Source organism: Podarcis tiliguerta (assembly GCF_965153285.1).
Source record: "Podarcis tiliguerta genome assembly, chromosome: 17".
Classification (NCBI taxonomy): domain Eukaryota; kingdom Metazoa; phylum Chordata; class Lepidosauria; order Squamata; family Lacertidae; genus Podarcis; species Podarcis tiliguerta.
This window is the reverse complement of record NC_139550.1, coordinates 29,861,891-29,881,221: the sequence shown is the minus strand read 5'-3', so window position 1 is coordinate 29,881,221 and position 19,331 is coordinate 29,861,891. Positions and strand designations below refer to the sequence as shown.

Below are 19,331 nucleotides of genomic sequence, written 5' to 3'. Positions count from 1 at the left end.
TTTAGCCAGTAAGTGCCTCACAGAGTGGACTGTGTGTGCTTTTAGCTGTCATTCTTGCTTGATGATGATGCCTCTTACGGAGACTTGAAAGACTTGAAGCTGTGGAAAGAAGCCACTGACTTTATTAGAATGAAAGCACTGCAATCCTGTGTGTTGCAACACAATGCATCATGACTCCTCAGTAGGGTGACTACAACTCAGCGCTGGACTTGACAGGTTCAGACTATTTCGTATACATGATTTCTAATCCTTTCTAGCTTGCATACCAAGTGAGCTCTTGGTGTTTGGGGCTGCAGTAGAACTGACCACTCTGTTGCCCAACAGGCACCCTGTTCAGGCTTAGTTGGTCTGACAAGTGATGTGGAAATTTTCGTAAACTTCACCATACATGATGACTCTTTAGTGCTGGCTTATGAGTTTATGGCCTCCATGACAATCAACCTGTTAACTGGTTGAAATTGAAACAAAAGCCCCCATGAAGCTGGCCACATACTTCTCTTGTGTTGCAGGGAACAGCAAGAAACCACCAAGCTAATGTATGAGATAGGTTTCTCTAGGGAAGGTTGCGGGACTCAGGAGTGCAAATGCTGCCAAGTGAATAGGTTTTTGTCTTTCAAAAGGCCTGGTTTCTTTTTTGCTTGACTCTGGAAGATTCACTCATTGCAAGACTGTCCAGGGGAATGGGGCCTGCCTGCCTGCGAGACCCAACAATGGGTGGGCATTTTTCTAGTGCTTTTATTTCTCTGCAGAAAAATGAGTGCTTCATGAGTTCATTAGTAACAATGAATGAATGCAATTGCAAATACAATATTAGGCAAGCATGGCAGTTTCAGTTTTTAGATTTATTTAGTAAATGCAAGTAAAATAAATTGCAATAAATAGGCTGCTCTCTAGGGTATCATAAAACTTTCTTTTGCAACTTATCCAAATTGGCATAGGGAAGTTACCCTAGATTGAATAGGGTTTCCCCCTCTTGAAAACTTACACCACTGATAAAAACCCATCGACTAAACACACAAAATTGCTTTTTCAGTAGATTACTCTCACCATCATGAAGGAATTGTCTAATTCTGACAAATCCAGTGTGGTGGTTGAGACTCTATAACTTCCCTTAGGAAGTTATAGAATTCAGCTTAGGAAGTTATAGAATTCAGCTTAGGAATTCAGCTTTGCAGAATTGTTGCTAGTTTAGGTTAAATATGAGGAAAATATTTTGACATCTGCTTTAATGCACTAGTGTAACAAACTCATTGGTAGATGTGAATTTGCAGAGCAATTGTTTGTTGCTTTTGTTTAAAACATTTGAGAACTCGACATGGGTCCTCCTTAATCCTCTCTTTAGGCTACACATAGGTCTTTCCAGCTGTCTTCTGAAACCTTTTCAGCTTCTCAAAATCCAGTTTGAAGGGAATCTAAAACTCCAGAGAAGGTTGTTGTTATTATTATTAAATTTGTATACTGGTTGGTATATCTACTACCAGCACTGAGCAGTGTGACAGCCATTTTAGAAGCAGCTGGCTCAAGGGGTTCAGCCTAAAACAGAAGTGATTTCTGCTATGGGAGGTGCTTTCTATTGCAAGTGCCACTGTCCTGCTTGCTGTTTTTGACCCCTTAACTAGGCATTTTTAGTGCCTACATTGTATTGGACACAAGCCTCACAAAACTTTACTTCAAATAACTCTGAGATTTGGTGTTGTCTTCTAACAAGAGAGAGCACAAAGAAATAAGATAATGCGCTATACTCTAGTGCTTGGTTTTAGTATGCTGAAACACACTGTGCAAACTGCAACCTCCTTTACCAGTATTTTCTTTTTAATAATATAGCGTTACTGATTTTTTCTGTGAAGTATGCAAACAAATGCAAAACAAACAGCAACAGCCATTTTGCATTAACCAAAACAAACACACGCTTTGTGTCCACCAGCAAATTCTGGTATCGCATAAAAAAGAAGAGAGTTTGATATTATCCCCCCAGACCCATTACCAGCATTCTTGAAAGTATACCTTGTATACTTTCCCCATCTCACCTCTTGTAGAAGTTAATTGCTAGCTGACATTTAGAGACACCTTTCAAACCTCAGACTGGACTTTTGGTAACTTAATGAATAGATACAAGTTATTTCTTTTCCTCAACAAGAAGATCTCCAGAATGGCTGCAGTCAAATATAAAAAAACACATTAAAATATGTAAAAGAATAAAAGATGACAAAAATCTGAATCACATCAACAACTCAAGAAAATATAAAAAACTGGAAAGAGCATGGAATATAAACCTTTGAACCATGTCACAAAAGTGAATTCTTTAAGCTTTGCTGCTGCTCCAGGTTACCAGGAGACAAAACTTCACTTCTCAAGCAGCAGCTTTCAGAACATTCTTCTAGAGCAGTGGTTCCCATTAGGGTTATGCGGATCCGTTGGGTCTGCAGACCACTAATTGGGAACCACCCTTCTAGGGTAAGTGACCTGATGCTTGGGCCTGTAGTTTCTCAGGTTTAATCTGTTGTGAGGGAAATCTTAATGTTAAAAGCCAAGAAAGACCTCCGTCCATAGTGTATTGTTGGTGGGCATGTGGGCAAACTACTAACCCCACGTCTTGGTGAAGGGATACTATAGCTTGTTTATCAAGCAACAGTTTTTGCTATGTTGTCGTCCTAAGCTTTCTCTTGCGACTTTGATTTCAAGGGATGCTCAGTAGATGATTTGAAGGGAAATTGACAGCTCTTTTTTTCCAGGTTTCTTTCTAAGCCCTAACAAGTTTCTTGTTTTCCTTCTACCACTTACTTTTCTTTTTTTCTAATTACCAAAAGGAAAAATACCAGGTGAACTACTGGATCTTATTTAAACGGTATTTCCTACTAAATTATGGCTTCTATCCAAAATAATGCTGTAAAACAGGGGTTCCAATGTCTCTTTTCTCAGGGCCACTCTGCTGACAGTAGTTCAGGGACTAGAAGTATATATTTTATACACAAACTGATCCCCTTACAGATGTGCTAAGCACAAACATAATACGTTGGCATCACCTAGTAGAAAGGGCTTGACAGGGATTGGGCACCTACGACCCATCACAGCCATGACAACTGCATACAAAATCTAAAAGATATGTCACTGTCCTGACTGCCACCCAAAATATGTAAGTAAGCGGCCCTTATTCAGGCAAGTAACAGGGCTCGTGCTAACAGTGAAGTGTGAGGCACCTCTCACACCTTGAAAACATTTCCCTTATGAGTGAAATACTGGGTCAACTTCTTACAATACCTTGATTAAAATATGGTAAGGCCAGCCAGGACTTAAAAAATTGCTTTGGCATCTCAGTCCGGTCAGCCATATTTCCTTGGTTGGTTGGGGTTGAATGAAAGTGACAGCTGATTGATTTGACACATCCTTTCTGGTTGGATGGGGCAAAGTTAGGAATGTGAGAGCTGGCCAGAGGTCTATTTAACATGTTCCTGGTAGTTTCAGAAAAGAAAGGAATGGTTTTTAGTAGTGCAATCTGATCACTGGAAAGTTTCTTCTAATGCCTGACAGTTATCAGGCAAAGTTTCCAGTTGCTAACAAAATACGTTACGACTGTATGCAGATGATAGTCCTGCTTCACTATTTAAGCTAAGTGCTACTTGGAAATCCAGCAGCACTCAGATCCTTAGTATCCATTGATCATATAGCTGAGGGAGCGTTTGTATAATTAAGGTATGACCATATTTTTAGCATTCTGTTAGCTGGGCTTTCTATTAGTGAATAATAAGCTATTTAAATTTCACAGAAATCAGATAAAAATTGATACTTTTTCATTCATCTACCAGAGAGTTTCAAAAAGTGAAGGTGCAGCCCTGAATTTCTCTTTCAGCACTATGGTAGTTGAATACCACAATATGCATGTAAGATGATGAGAACTTCACATACGATTGCCTTCAAACATAAACTGGAACTCAGATTTGTTAGTTTTCTTTTTTAGCTTTTTGATATATAGAGGGAGGGGGATTTCTGCCTTCATGATTTAAACATGCATTTTCCACCTGATTTTTCTGAAATTTTGAACTTTTCTATCCCTCACCCAAGAGATAATCTATGTAAATTTTACACTGAGAAGACAGATTGTATCAGTTTTACAAGAAAAGTAAAGATAGCGAGTCCCCCAGTAGAAATTCAGCACAGCGGCAAGCAAGTGTAATAGAAACCCTGGCAGACATCCAGCAGGTACTCCCTTCCAAATAACTTGCCACATATGTAGCTAATGAACTTCAACTAGACAGGGACATAAGGTTGCTTGATTGTTCCTTGTAAACGTTATTGGTCTGGAGTTTAGCTCTAAATGACTGGGTAGGCATTAGACTAATGTGTGTTCCCCACCTGTGCACTATTTAGTATTTAAGAATTACAGTAATGACTCCTGTACAATTTTAATGCTTCTGCAGATTTTAGCTAAATTCTGTTGTTCTTTACTGGGGCTGCTTATGTAATGTTATGCATTATAAAGGCCCACTGTTGCCTAGCACAACTAAGGACTTAACCAGTTCTTCAGAGGAGAAGGGAATTTTACGGACTGTATACCTCTTACACATTTGCATCGTATGTAGCTGGGTTGTAGAACTTGTGAATGTGTTGCTGTAGCATACAGAGTTGGAGAATGCAGACCTGGAAGAGCTAGAGAGCTGGTGTAGTGTAGAGTCCAGACTGGACTGTGAAGATGGGAGGCCTTGTGCAAATCTTGTTTCCATCATGGGTTGCAAGGTAAAACATGTGAAATCCTTTGACTCCTCCAAAGCATCATATAAATGCTAAGTACTGGTGAGGATGTTGTTTCTGCTAAAGACGAGGGTATATGTGGATATTAGAGGGAAACAGAAAAGATTGGTGCCTGCCTTGAGCACACTCTCCTTGGTATTGGGTCTTGGCCTAAAGGCTAAAAAGCAATGCCTGCTCTGAGCCGCAAACCTGAAGTATTGTGTGTTTATATTTGTTAGCCAAGTAAATGGAGCAATAGCCAGAATCCAGCTCAGCCTGTAGTGGTGGAGCCAAACCTGGGAAGAAATCAAGTACCTTATCCACTATTCAGTTATTGAATGAGATACAGATGTAATAGTTAAGGTGCTTCATGTCATTTCATTTCACTTTGGTCCCAACTTGTGTGGCCTACTACCTGAGCTCTGGATATTGCTTCCTTTACTTGGCTAACACACTAAACTCATATGTCTGAAGATGTTCAGACAGGCATCAATCTTTTCTGTTTCCTTCTAGTTCCCAAGGTATCTCCTTTGTATTCAGTTCACCATACATTTGCTTTGCTTTACCTCTTGAAAGATAATGACTTGGCGTAGTAGAAAATTGAAGCTGAATCTCTTTGATCCATATACAACATGGATCCACTACACCATGCTGTCAGGTGGTGTAATCACTGCATAACTGCTATCAGTAAGGGAATTTTTGTTGTGATACATTCATAGTTAGAATCCCTGTTATAATTAAATTCTACCCATTTAACTCATTGTAGTGGTCTCAGGGTCTATAAGCAAGAGTGAAAGCAATATGGTTGGCCATAAAAATACCTTGTCAGTTGATTATTTTTTTACGTCTTTAGGTATTGCAATTAATTATTTTAGTAGAATTGTATTACTACAAAACCCAAGTTAAGTTGTGACTGAAATCCAGTGGAGAAATAGGTATGCTTAATTCCATTTCTTTCAGCTGGCTTAAGCATGCCTCACTTTTTGTTGGATTTATTCATATTAATTTAAATTCTAAGCTAGTAACAGTGTTCAAATATATGTCATTGATCAAAGGATTGCATAGTTCTTGGCATTTATTTAGAACCCTGGGGGAGCTCAGACAAGGTCTGTATAGCCATAATCCAGGATGGTTAGGGAGCAAGGAGTTACCTCTCTGGCTTTTTCAGATTCAGATGACACCATGATGTAAAGAAAGGCAGCCTGCCAATCTGCAGAAGGGCATTCTTGGTTTCATGCAGTAATTGACCACAGCTGTCCAGTACCCCAGCACTGATCCTATTATTCGTTAACATTAGCAAAGTATCCTTTGTAGAAAATCCCCATAATTCTGTTCTGTGAAATGAAACTACTGAATACTAATGCTTTTAATTTTTAAACAAAGTGTTTTAAATGCAGTGTGTTATATCCAATTCTCTGTGAGTGACGTCATGCTTGTGCAGTATGGTACCCCCACCATCTGCTCCAGCCTGTCCCCCAACCCTCTGGAACACATTTTGGCGGTGTGCTGTGGGGCAGGGGGTGCTGCCAGGGAGATGGGTCAAGGGAGATGTCCTGTTGTGCAAGGAGAAGTCTGTTGTGTGAGCAGAGCGAGCAGCACTGGAATCAACCCAGTACATTGGCGCGTAAGTCATGGGTGTTTTGTACCAGAGTAATGATTTCATGATTGAAGTCTCTACATGTGTAAATGTACATATTTTGCATACACTCAAAATATTAACTGACGTTTCTGCATAGCCTTTTTTCATTTGTACAGAGTAGTGGCAAGGGGAAAGGGATGAATGTGTGACTGACATTTGTGGTGGGTTGGGTGTGCTAGTGACAGACAAGCTTGATTGGGCTCTGCCCTCTGTACATCTAGGATAAATACTCTGTCTGCAAGTGTTTTAAGTAAAAGTCATATGTTATGTAAAAAGCACTGGCTAGGGTAGTGTTGTGTGCACTAACATACCCTTTCTCCTTATTTAGTATTCTTCGTACCTTTCCAGCAAGATCCACAAAGAGCCTTGTGGCACCTAAAAGGGCTATTGTATTTTATTGTTGTTGTTTAGTCGTTTCCGACTCTTTGTGACCCCATGGACCAGAGCACGCCAGGCACTCCTGTCTTCCACTGCCTCCCGCAGTTTGGGCAGACTCATGTTAGTAGCTTTGAGAACATTGTCCAACCATCTCGTCCTCTGTCGTCCCCTTCTCCTTGTGCCCTCAATCTTTCCCATCATCAGGGTCTTTTCCAGGGAGTCTTCTCTTCTCATGAGGTGGCCAAAGTATTGGAGCCTCAGCTTCACGATCTGTCCTTCCAGTGAGCACTCAGGGCTGATTTCCTTAAGAATGGATGTTTGATCTTCTTGCAGTCCATGGGACTCTCAGGAGTCTCCTCCAGCACTGTAATTCAAAAGCATCAATTCTTCAGCGATCAGCCTTCTTTATGGTCCAGCTCTCACTTCCATACATCACTACTGGGAAAACCATAGCTTTAACTATATGGACCTTGGTTGGCAAGGTGATGTCTCTGCTTTTTAAGATGCTGTCTAGGTTTGTCATCGCTTTGCTCCCAAGAAGCAGGCGTCTTTTAATTTTGTGACTGCTGTCACCATCTGCTTTTTTGAGGACTAATATTCCTTGGTGCTTCTCAAATTGTGGGTCGTACAAAAAGGAGGTTTCCCCCCCCCCCACTTTCCTAGGACAAGTAGCCACCTTAAGAGACATGCTTACTCTCTTGCTTGCTCCATATATGCCCTACTTAAATCATATTTAGAACATGATTACAGATTGCGTTTGAACTAAGTACAACCATGTTGGTTCTCCAGTGACATCCACACATTCCTGGTTGCTGGGATTGGTGTAGTGGTGTGTGAGGCACCTACTACTAATCTTTATTTAGGGAAAGGATTATTGGGATGTAACAGAGCGGGTGAGGATCAGCCTTTGGTTTCATGGCCTGTTCTACTTGCAACTCTCTGGATTGCTTGGGAAAATGGTGCCTGAGGCATACCACAATATAATGTGTCTGAGACATACCACTACCATTGTAAGACAAGTTGAAAGTATTTTATTTCATTTCACAGCAGTAAGGGAGATGAGCCTAAATGGTGGGAAATGTAAAATCTAAATTGGCCGTATTTGGATTGCTTATGCTTATTCCAGATGCTTCTCCTGTTTTGTGAACAACAATCACATAATAACATAAGCAGTCTTTGATTTTTCCTCTTCTGTATTTAAGCCTGGCACTTGCTGGGAATACACAGAGAAAGTACCTAAGGAGGAATGTCTTCCAATGCAGCAACTTTTTCTGGCTTTGCAGTACTAGCATTGGAGCTTAGCATAGATAAAATCTTGGGAGGCGGGTGAGACTCAAGCTGCACCCTTGGAATAAGCCTGCTATTGGAAGAAGAAAGCTGGACTCTGGAGTGGAAGCAAGGCAAGCATCTCATCTCATGAATCCAGCTCTGATGTGACAAGCTCTGGCGGCCTTTTTGAATTCACCAAGCATTCAGCCCTTTTGTGCTCAGTGTATGGAAGCCCAGGGCACATCTGCTGTGCCCCTTTTATCACTCACAAAGAACTTGGAGGCCCAGCTTGACAGCTTAATTAATGTGCATGAGAGACATTTACATTGAATAGCTTTCAAAAGCAGAATCTTGAAAAGGCAGGGCTCTCTTTTCTAGGATCTGAATTGTGTTCTTTGCAAGGCACACAACTGCTCTGGGATTTTTATCCCCTCCCTGTCTTGGGCTAACCCTTGCCTTTCCAGTCAATTTCAGTCTGAGGCATTGTTCATATCCTATCCTGGCTGCTTATGTCTTCAGGGAGACCAAGCCTCATTGTGTTAATTTTACTACATTGTGCAGTAAAATGACTCCAACTGAGCTCATGGCCTTGTCTCTGACCTGTCATTGAATTGGCAGCTCTTGGTGTTGCAGGGAGATTGCTTGGTGGAACTCTTGATTTTTTTCCTCTTCACCTCCATCCTGTCCTCTCGGTTTTTTGTCCCAGCACAACATGCCATAATCTATCCAGGGGAATGAACAGAGCTTTAGAATAAAAAACAAACAAACAAAAGGAAAAAACCCCTCAAAATTGTCAGGTCCCTCTTTGAACTCTTAGTTTAAAAATTGCACAATGTCTTTACACCTCAATTTCAGACAGTTTTGCACTGGTTGTTGCATTCATTTATTATACAGGAGCCAAGAGGGCAGTTTGATGCTTGGGATAAACTAAAATAAATTACAAGAGTGCCCACTGGAGTTACCAGAAGGATGCTGTGTTTGTATTCTGTAACATTCTGTGCTTGTATTCTGAATGCTTACCTTGTGAATGCTTGCCTGTGGGGCAATCTGAGGTTGTGAGGGTGAATGTGTGTGGTACCCACAGCCTGGTGCTCCTTTGCAACGGAGGAAATGAATGTTCATTTCCAGGAAGCACTCTTTTTTGTACTATAGGAATAACTAAGATTGATGTGGGCCCAGGATTATATTATTTAGAAGCCCCAGCATTCGGAATCTTGTTCTTTAAGGAGAGTGTAGCTATGTTTGATCTTGCCATTTGAGTAACCACTTATATTCAACCTCATATTAAAAGGAGAGGGCCTTCTTTTCTGAACCACTCAGGGTAGGATTCTGGGCCTTCTATGGTGTAGTATGTTGAGCTCTTGAATTCAAGATGAGCCTTGAAATATTAGAATGGGATTTGGTACATTGCTCAAGGCCCAGTTTAAAAGAACGAACCCATCTTGATCCCTGCACCCATTTCCCAGTCAAAAGATGCGAGGCAGAAAGCCGTGTGCTGTCTTTGATGACTCAGGCATGCCACTTTTTATTCTGGAGTGTTCTGAACACTATTGAGCATTTTGAATGTGAACCCCAGTTTAACCCAGCACCTGTCTTCAAAAGGAGGGGAATGCAAGATGCATTTCATCATGATATGTTTCAACGTATATTTAGACCCTGTCAAGTGAACTTTCCAGGTCATGGAAAAACGTTGTTCTTTCCAGTAACTGCCAGCCCTTGTTTCTGTAAAATTCTGATACTTTTCAAGTTTTACGTGTGAATATAGAACAAAATAGAAATTTCACAGTTGTGCACCTAAATTGGCAACGATTCAGTAGCGCAAAAAGACACGTAGGCCTTGGCTACTGGCTTTCAACTGCATTCCAGGCTTGTGTTTTATGACATTGCTCAGCTATTGCATTTATTCTCACTGGTTCCTGAAATATATTTATGAAATCTTAGTTAGGTTTCTTTGAATACTGAATATAAGACAGCTTGCTCTGCCACAAGAGTGCTGTCATAAAAATAACAGGACATTTAGCTAAAACCAACATCAACATTTGCTGAAACAGTTGAGTTTTCTCCTGCTGCCTCGTTGTGAATTCAGTTGTGGTTCTGCAACATGCTTGGTGGTCATGGACGTAGCCTTCTGATAGTTACCTGGGACAGAGGTTCTCCATATGTTTTAAGGGTTTGGAGAGAGACCTACTGGAGAAGGCACTTTGACATCAAAATAATTTCTTAGACGCTCAGACATTATGATCCACAGCAGATGCAAACACTGCTGAATAGGTGCTGCAAGACAGAGGTGAACCCTCTTCCTTCCTTTCCCCCTTTCCTTTTGACAAGCCATCCTGACTCAAAAGATGCTCAGGGCTGCTTTTCCTCAGGCCATGATTGAGTGGACTAGCGTCTGAACAGAGTATTGCCAAAACTGTTAAACTTAAACTGTTGACAGAATAAATTATTCTCTTGTTAACCTTTGCCAGCATGTGATTAACTTGTTCAGCCCACAGTGCACCCTAAATGGATTGTTAAGATGCTTAGGAAGAGTTTGGATTGACTTGGAATCTACAGTGGGTTATTAGTTTTATCTTGTTTATACAGTGATACCTCGGGTTACATACGCTTCAGGTTACATACGCTTCAGGTTACAGACTCCTCTAACTCAGAAATATTACCTCAAGTTAAGAACTTTGCTTCAGGATGAGAACAGAAATCGTGCAGTGGCGGCGCAGCGGCAGCAGGAGGCCCCATTAGCTAAAGTGGTGCTTCAGGTTAAGAACAGTTTCAGGTTAAGAACGGACCTCTGGAACGAATTAAGTACTTAACCCGAGGTACCACTGTATAAGATTAATTAGTATTAGGGGCTAGGCACTGTTCTCCAGAATTTCTCATGGCTGATGCACATCTTTTTCCTGAATTAATATTGAGAACACATTTTACAGCCTCCAAAGTTTACCTTTAAGAGTGCAAGAGTAAGAACTACCTACTTTTAGAGGATCCTACTGTGATGTTGCTGTATAGGCTATATAACCATCGAATCCATTTGCTAAACATATGTAAAAAAGCAAATCATGAATATAGGTAGTTGGGAGAACATACTTTTGCAAACATCCTTATACATTATCATTTGAAAACTAAATATGACAAATACCTTAAACTTTCAGTTTCCTTTCAGTGGCTGAAACAGCTTTCACAAATACTAACTAGCTGCCTAACTGGCACCTTAAGGAGGGCTGAATATGAGAGAAGATTGCTGACAAACCACACCTTGAGAATTAAGCAATACATCTGCTAGGGAGATAATATAATTTACCATGTGGGAAAAGTTTCTCATGAATGGACATAAGCAAGCATAAGAGATAAAAAAAATAGGTTGGAGGAATTCCCTTACTGTAGCATATGTGCAAAAACAAAGAAAAGTGAATAACGCTATTGCAAACCTTGCACATGCTAGGCACTGAGTGCATGAAAGGTAAATGAAGCAAAAGCAAAAGTTAGGGTTCAGCTTTCCTATAACCCAAACAAAAAAAATCTTGACTGCATATGAACTTTCTTCAAAATGACCTACCAAAGGGGACTGTGGGGCAATAACTACTAGAAATATGGTTGATGTGAACTAACAGGTGCCTACTCACCTTACTGAATATCAGTAGGGAATGGCTACAGGTAGTGAGGCATTTCTTTGCTGTAATGAAGATTAGGAAGTTCTTGAAATTCAGGTTCTTGCTTCTGCAGAAGTCCCTGTTCTGCTGAAGTCACAGATCTGCTCCAGAGGGATAGAGGAAACCCCACAACAGATTTAGGGTGCATGTGGTGGAGGGAGGGAGGGAGGGAGGGAGGGAGGGAGGGGAGAGTTCAGTTACACAAGGGTAAATCCTTGTGCTGCTCGAATGAGATATTTGGATATTTGCCCTTGTGTCCCATCTTTTAGGAGACAAATGTTTTCAGCATTTGATGGAGTCACTGATTCTATTTTCTTCTTTCCTTCCTCTCTCTCCACAGAAGATGATGTTTGCGTGTTCAAGTGTTCTGTGTCGAAGGAGACGGAATGCAGTCGAGTGGGCAAGCAGTCTTTCATTATTACACTGGGGTGTAATAGCGTCCTTATACAGTTCGCAACGCCAAGTGGTACGTACCACCAGATTTGTGTTTGATTTACGTACGTCTGCTGCTCAAGGGGCTGTGAAACTCCAGATTGCTTCCTTAAAAACAACTTCAGAAGAAAACAACCTTGCTGGGTTCAAGATGGCACCAGATACATTTTATATGGTCTCATCTGCAATGCTAGTGCCTTGACTGTAGGGTGCTATGTGGTCTCTGACTTGCTTGTTGCTGAGGCTGTCAAACTTTATACAGTCAGAGGGCTAGATACTATGTTAATAGCCCATATAGGTTCAACATAGCATATGAGACGATTGCCCCTCTCATTTTGCTGCCATCCTAGTCTCCATCCCCCAGAAAGTGTGTTGCCTGTTCGTTCTCCAAGTTCTGTGTTGGGTCTGAACAGTGACATTTGAATACTAAGCAGGATGTGTTTGTCTTTTCTTTTAGACTTCTGCTCATTTTATAATATCTTGAAAAACTGTCGGGGCCACAACATTGAGCAGTCTGTGTTCAGTGAGCGTACAGAAGAGTCTTCTGCTGTGCAGTACTTTCAGGTAGGTGGGTGAGTTCAACAGTTGGTGCATTTTTCTGGTGTGTCACCATAAGTTCCTTGGGTTCATTTCCAAATGTATGTCTCTTGCAAGTTGGAGATTTTTAAAGCTCCTTATTGGTAAACAAGGGACTTCTGCTAATTGAGTGTGTATGCTTGTTTGCTACTCACTCATTAACTTTTTCAGCTGTTGAGGTAGGGATTTGGGGAGGAGGCTTGGTATTCTGGGAAACAAAGCAAAAGTTGCATGTTAAGGGCTGAATGATAGGAGGATGAGCAGAACTTTGTCTACTTGGAAACCTCCATAGATTCTCGGTGTGCTGTAAAGCATTCAGAGAACTGGCCAAATTGTGGGCACAGCTTTCTTCAAAATCATGAGGTCATGGGCCTTAATTGCAACTGTGCAGATTGCTGGATGCATGTCCTGGTCGTTGTCAGAAACTGGGACAGTGTAGTGTCAAGAGTAGTTCTGCAAACTAAAATTACCAGGGCTTGCACACTGGCAATATCTGTGCATTTAATATTTCCAAGTGGCTTCCACAGCACTGTCGCATGGAGAGAGAGTGAGTGCAAGAAGTGAGTTCTTCTGGTAGCAATTACTCGTAAGCATTGCTGTCATTTTGGATACTGAATGCTTATATCGAGTGAGGTGCTTCTTTCTTTGAGTTAAATGTTTACCGGCTTTAGCAGAGGCTTTTTGTTTCCCTTTAGTTTTATGGATACTTATCTCAGCAGCAAAATATGATGCAGGATTATGTCAGAACAGGCACGTACCAGCGAGCAATCCTGCAGAACCACAGTGACTTTAAAGACAAGGTAAGGGGGTGGAGTCTATTGGCACTTTCTGAGTGCATCCTATATTTGTGATGCAAGCAGTACAGGCACCTCCTAATAATCCAGAGTTCGTGAAAGGCAAGACCAAATGTCTGCAAGTTTCACACCCAGGCTGCATTTCTTCTGTGTTCAAAATAAATGTTATCTATTTCGCATATTTGAAAAGTGGTATAACATGCGAGCATTTGAAAAGCAGTTTATAACATTAAATTTAAAAATAGATGTGGCTTCACACCCATGGCAAGGGTCCTGAACTGAATCCTAAGAAATTCTGTCTGTACACCACCGCTGGGCAGTGGAATTCCAGGGTCAGTGAAGAAATGTTGACTAGGTCGGGACAGGTCATAGAATGAAGTCTTATGCTTAAATGCTTCTAGCTGGCTGGCTTGTTCTCTGATATGAGGACACTGCCACTTAAAATCTCTGGGCACTGGAACTTCCTCCTTCAAAGATGGAAATATTCCATACTTTAGAATTTTGCAGTTGGTTTGGTTAGAATTTGTGTTACATACTAACTTCCTGTTATACAAATATTTAATGAATTTACAAAGTCATTCGGGAGGAGGGAGAATTTGCTTATGCTTAGTGACTTGACTATATGTCTTGTCTATTCACTTTCCCCACCAGATTGTATTAGATGTTGGCTGTGGTTCTGGCATCCTGTCGTTTTTCGCAGCACAGGCTGGAGCAAGAAAAATCTATGCAGTGGAAGCCAGTACAATGGCTCAACATGCAGAGGTCAGTGATGTTTCAAGGCTTATGGAAAAGCCTCTGGGGATCCACCCATACTTAGGTCACAAATGCTGACATTTTGCTGCTGACAGGACAGTTTTCCTTCTCTTCCTTGTGCTGCTCTATCCTTATAAAAAGAAAGTGGTGTTGATTTAGGCATTGAGAAGAAACTAGGCTTCGATGCAAGGGTGAAATTAATAATCTTTCCCCCCATACAGTCAGTTTGCTTATGTGCATTTTATTTTATTTTTTAAAATAAAATTTATTAAGTTTTCCAAATTAACAATCCAATAATGGCCACATTAAAAACAGTCTGAATTATAAAATAATCAAACAGTCCAAATATTAAGCCAAATCATAAATCTTTGTTTGACTTCCCATGCTCTTAGCTCCTCCGGCTTGTGTGCATTTTATATGATGATCTGGCTCGGATTATCTCGAAGGTCAAGATGGGGAGGTTTTTGAGCACACGTATGAAATTCACTTTGGACCAGCCTAACCTACTTCACAGTCTAGTTGTGAATATATTGTAGGGAATGTCCCATGTTTATAGTACTGAGTTTTGGGGCCGCATTTCCAAATTTTCCACGTTTCCAAATTCTCTCCACAGCCATTATGTGAAGGTGGGATTGTTATTTCTGACTTCACATTGGAAGTGATGTCTCATCAGAACAGGGCTAAACCCAAATTAGGCTGATTCTGCACATGTCTAAAATGCTGGTGGGCCTCTAATTCATTACTTCCCCTGAGCCATTTTAATCCTTGCTGCAAGTTTGCAAATAATAATAAGAATAATAAGAATAATATTTATACCCTGCTCATCTGGCTGGGTTTCCCCAGCCACTCTCGGTGGCTTCCAACAGAATATTAAAATACAACAGTCTATTAAACATTAAAAGCTTCCCTGAACAGGGCTGCCTTCAGATGTCTTCTAAAAGTCTGGTAGTTGTTTTTCTCTTTGACATCTGGTGGGAGGGCGTTCCACAGGGCAGGTGCCACTACCGAGAAGGCCCTCTGCCTGGTTCCCTGTAACTTGGCTTCTTGCAGCAAGGGAACCGCCAGAAGGCCCTCGGCACTGGCCCTCAGTGTCCGAGCAGAACGATGGGGGTTGAGACGCTTCTAAAAGTCTGGTAGTTGTTTTTCTCTTTGACATCTGGTGGGAGGGCATTCCACAGGGCGGATGGCAAATGTTGCATTCTGTTCCAAGGAAGGTACTCAGGATCCCTTTAAGGATAATGTTGTTTTTGGTATACAGCGGATGCTCGGGTTGCGAACGTGATCCGTGGGGGAGGCACGTTCGCAACCCGCAGCTTTCGCAACCTGCAACCCGCGCGTCTGCACACGTGTGGGTCGCGATTTAGCGCTTCTGCGCATGCGCTGAAATCCAGAAGTAATTGTTTCGGTACTTTCGGGTTCAGTGCAGTGCGCAACCCAAAATCGCACAACCGAGGTATGACTGTACTGTTAGAGAAGCTCTTAAAAGTATCCACCCCTTTCTCACAACAGATAACTAAGGACCAAACAGGTGGAGAATTTCTGTGAGTGATTGGTCTCTTTCTGATTTCCTCCTATGATTTCCTCCTGAACAGGTTTTAGTAAAGAGTAATAACCTCACTGACCGGATCGTGGTCATTCCTGGGAAGGTAGAGGAGGTCTCCCTTCCAGAACAGGTGGACATCATTATCTCTGAGCCAATGGGGTACATGCTGTTCAATGAACGTATGCTGGAGAGCTATCTGCATGCCAAGAAGTATTTAAAGCCCAGTGGTAAGTGACTTCCTCTTGCGCCAGTGGTGCAGTGATGGGGTTTGGGTGGGCAGAAGAGCTTTTGTCAAGGCTTCTTCTGGCACAGTAAGCCAAAATGGCACTGGGTTACTCAATAAGCAAGTGGTGCTTCAAGTACCTGCAGAATAATATTTTAATATGAAGGGAATTTTAATACGGCAATAATTTTGCAGGCTGCAGGAGGTGACCCTACTCTGTATTGCTCAATGTGACTCTCCACTGTCTGCCTTAGATGCTTGTGAAGGAAGAGTTGGGGACGACCTGGTTTCCTGTTCATGGTTTAAACAGGGGTTCACTCACCTGTTGATGCTAGTATAAAGTAGAGGTGGGCCAAAGAGTGAAGGATTAGGAAGCCATTCGAAGCTTCTGTATGCCAGTGTTTATAGCAGGGGCTCTGATCAAAAAGCCTTTGGTTTAAGAGAAAGCTGCTCCAAATTCATTCAGCAGAAAGCAAGAAAAACTGGCAGGTTAAGGCACCTGTCTTAATTTCTGCGGTTTGTAAGCCCTAAACATGTTCTGCCATCTTGCATGTGGTGCTCACTTACAGCATAGGCTTCATGCACTCAAGTCTTTTCTGTTAGTCTTTCAGCCCTGATTCACTTGTTTTGCAGGCTGGGGCAGCAGTGAATCTGGCGTCAGTGGTGTTAAGTCAGTATTTAATAAGATACCTACCGTAGTTGTTTAAGGGCAGGACAGAATTCAGCAAAAATAAAACTTGCATGCAAAGCCTCAAATCCCTTCATTCTCACAACCGGTCCCTTGCAAAGCTTATTTTAAGAAAACTTGATCCTTTGTTGTAATTTCTAAGCTTTTTAAAGTTCTGACAGCATAGTATGCATCCAGTCCTGTGCATTGCAGGGTGGAGGGATGTTGAAGCCCTACCCTTCCTGTAATGTAGTGGATTGGCTTTAATGGACAGCAGGGAGTACAGCAAGGTGCACATTGAGACCTGAAACTTCTCTACAGTGTGTGTGTATATGGGAGGGAATGTGTGCTTGGGGGGGGGGGAGGGAGTTTCCCCCCCAACCCCAATCCATCTTGAGGAAGAGGAATTTGGTTTGGATGATGCCTAACGGCACACATCCGCCAAGCCCAATTTCCTCCACTTTGCCCCACCAGACTAAAGGGAAGCAAGCGGCAGGCTCCACTATGCCGATGCAGCTCTTCCCTCTCCAAGCAGGCTTCAGTAGCACAACGGAGCGTTCACTAGGTAAGTCGCCCACAATTCTCTCTTCATTGAGTAAAATGGAAACGTTTGAACTTAGCAAGTTTGATCCTACACAATGTTCGAAACCAACAAGGGGCGCCCCCTAGCAACGTAAACATGCATTTTGGGAATTCTTTCAACTTCCAAAAACGACAACATCTAAGTAGCCAGAAGCAAAGGGCCTTCATTTCTGTATCCAAATTCCTAAACTGCTCAAACTCACCCTTTGTCATCTGGTGTTTTTAACATTCAGCTAACTTGTACACCTGAGTTAAAAAAAAAGACCCCCCCCCCAAATAAGACATATCATAATTCAATCCTATAAGGAACTCGTGGAACCTGCAAGAAGGTGTTGCAGTATATTACTCTTCCCTTTTTGGATCCTGAGGGCCATGTGGAATGCGGGGCTGGAGCCAGTGATAAGTGGGGCTTGGATCCAATCTTCCCTAAAGCAGGCACAGCTTTCCCTTCTCTTGTGCACTCTCTCTCCCCTTTCCCTCACCCTATTCTCAGAGCATCAGGGTGGGAGGAGGGAGGTTTAAATCTTTCCTCCCAGCATGTTGAGATCCCATTGTGTGAGGAGTTTTCCATTTGGTGTGCTTCCTCAAGCAGCTGGCCAGCGGAGCAGGAGTGCAGTGTGCAAGGCGATCTCAGCATTCCTATGTGCCCCCCCCCCCACTGACTTACACTCAAAGCAGCATGCTGAGCAAAGTGCTCTTTGGCACCAGTCAGCTGCTGGGCAGTGAAGAGGGAGCCTCTGGGCTGCAGGCTGCATGGGTTTCCCATATGTGCCCTACAGCAGTTGTTCCCAATTGGTGATCCCTGCTGTGAATGCCGGGGGGGGGGGGTCCGTGTAACCCACCCAGGGAGTCTGTGGCACCATTCACAAAACAAAAACTACCATAGAGATAGGAGAATTTTCAAAAACTTAGCTTTTGAAAAACGGGGAATCCACAATTAAGAACCACTGCCCTAGATCAAGCGTGGGCAGACTTCGGGTTTGACAGATCTACTTTGTGGGTTTTTTACTTGATTCCCGAAGTTTGTCCATTCGAGCTAGATACAAAAGACATGCTGTTAGAATTGAACAACAAGATTCATCTGAGCACATTCAGATCCTGGGAATTCGTTTTCAGTATTTTTATTAATTATTATTATTATTAAAATTTCTATACTACCCTTCATCTGAGGATCACAGGGAGGCTTAGAATTAAAAACACAAAAATACGTAACCTAGTAACAAACAAAACCAATACCACCCCCCTCTCCAATACCTGAACTAAACTGACCTCTCAGTAATTTAGCACAAAAGTTACTCGAGTTTAGCGTTCTTCATTTTGGCCACTGGTAAGGTAAAACAACGGGGAGTCAGGAACGCTTGCCAATCTAATTGCAAATCACCCAGCGATCTTCTGCCCACCCCTGCCCTCAAACACTGCAGTTCAGGGTCCAGCCAGCCTTAAGTAGGAGCCTCCTAGTGTTGGTTCTCTGTAGCACTATAGAGGGGTTAGGTTCATGTCTAGCTGCCTGTTCTAAACCTGAGCATCTGAGTTGTATTAGCTGGGGTGGCAGTGGCTCTGGAGAGAGTGAAAGGGAAAAGGCTTTCTCCATTCCTGCCTTCTGAAATGTCCCCATATAGACAGGGAGAGGAGTTCCATTAACCGCACAGCACCAATGGGTGCCCCCTGCTCCCAACGCTACCTCTGTCCAGTGAGCTTCAGCAGGCCAGTTTCCTCTCTCTTTTCTCTGCCTTCCATCTTCCTCCCTTTTTACTCAGTTGACATCCTAACATTCTGTGTTTCAGATGTTTCCAATCCACCAGCCATTTTCTTCCCTCTTTTTTTTTGTGGTGGGCACCATAACTGCTCTCAGTCATAGACTGCATTGATAAGCACTCAGCCTGCTCCATTTCTAATTCAAAATGGCAAAATCCAGGTTATTTACATAGTCATGGTCCTTCCACCCTGCTCCCTAAAAAGCAACAAAGACCAGGAGGTCTTGTTGCTGTTCAGTGCAAATCTGCAAGTTCACTCTTCAGATAATGAGTTACTATTTTCTTACCTCTAAGCCATCGGTCCCAGAGGCTCACAGGTGCTTGTTGTGCACTTTGACTTAAAAAAATC

The 19,331-nt window shown here is 42.2% G+C and overlaps 1 protein-coding gene across 2 annotated transcripts in view; it reads left to right on the top strand.

Annotated features, from left to right (window-relative positions):
• CARM1 (coactivator associated arginine methyltransferase 1) overlaps window positions 1-19,331 on the top strand; it is a 40,665-nt gene that overhangs the window by 2,977 nt on the left and 18,357 nt on the right. For both annotated transcript variants that reach the window (XM_083420083.1, XM_083420082.1), the window contains exons 2-6: window positions 11,999-12,124; window positions 12,548-12,654; window positions 13,362-13,466; window positions 14,112-14,222; window positions 15,806-15,983. In XM_083420083.1, coding sequence (XP_083276209.1) covers window positions 11,999-12,124; window positions 12,548-12,654; window positions 13,362-13,466; window positions 14,112-14,222; window positions 15,806-15,983 — 627 coding nt within the window. The remainder of the gene's footprint in view (window positions 1-11,998; window positions 12,125-12,547; window positions 12,655-13,361; window positions 13,467-14,111; window positions 14,223-15,805; window positions 15,984-19,331) is intronic.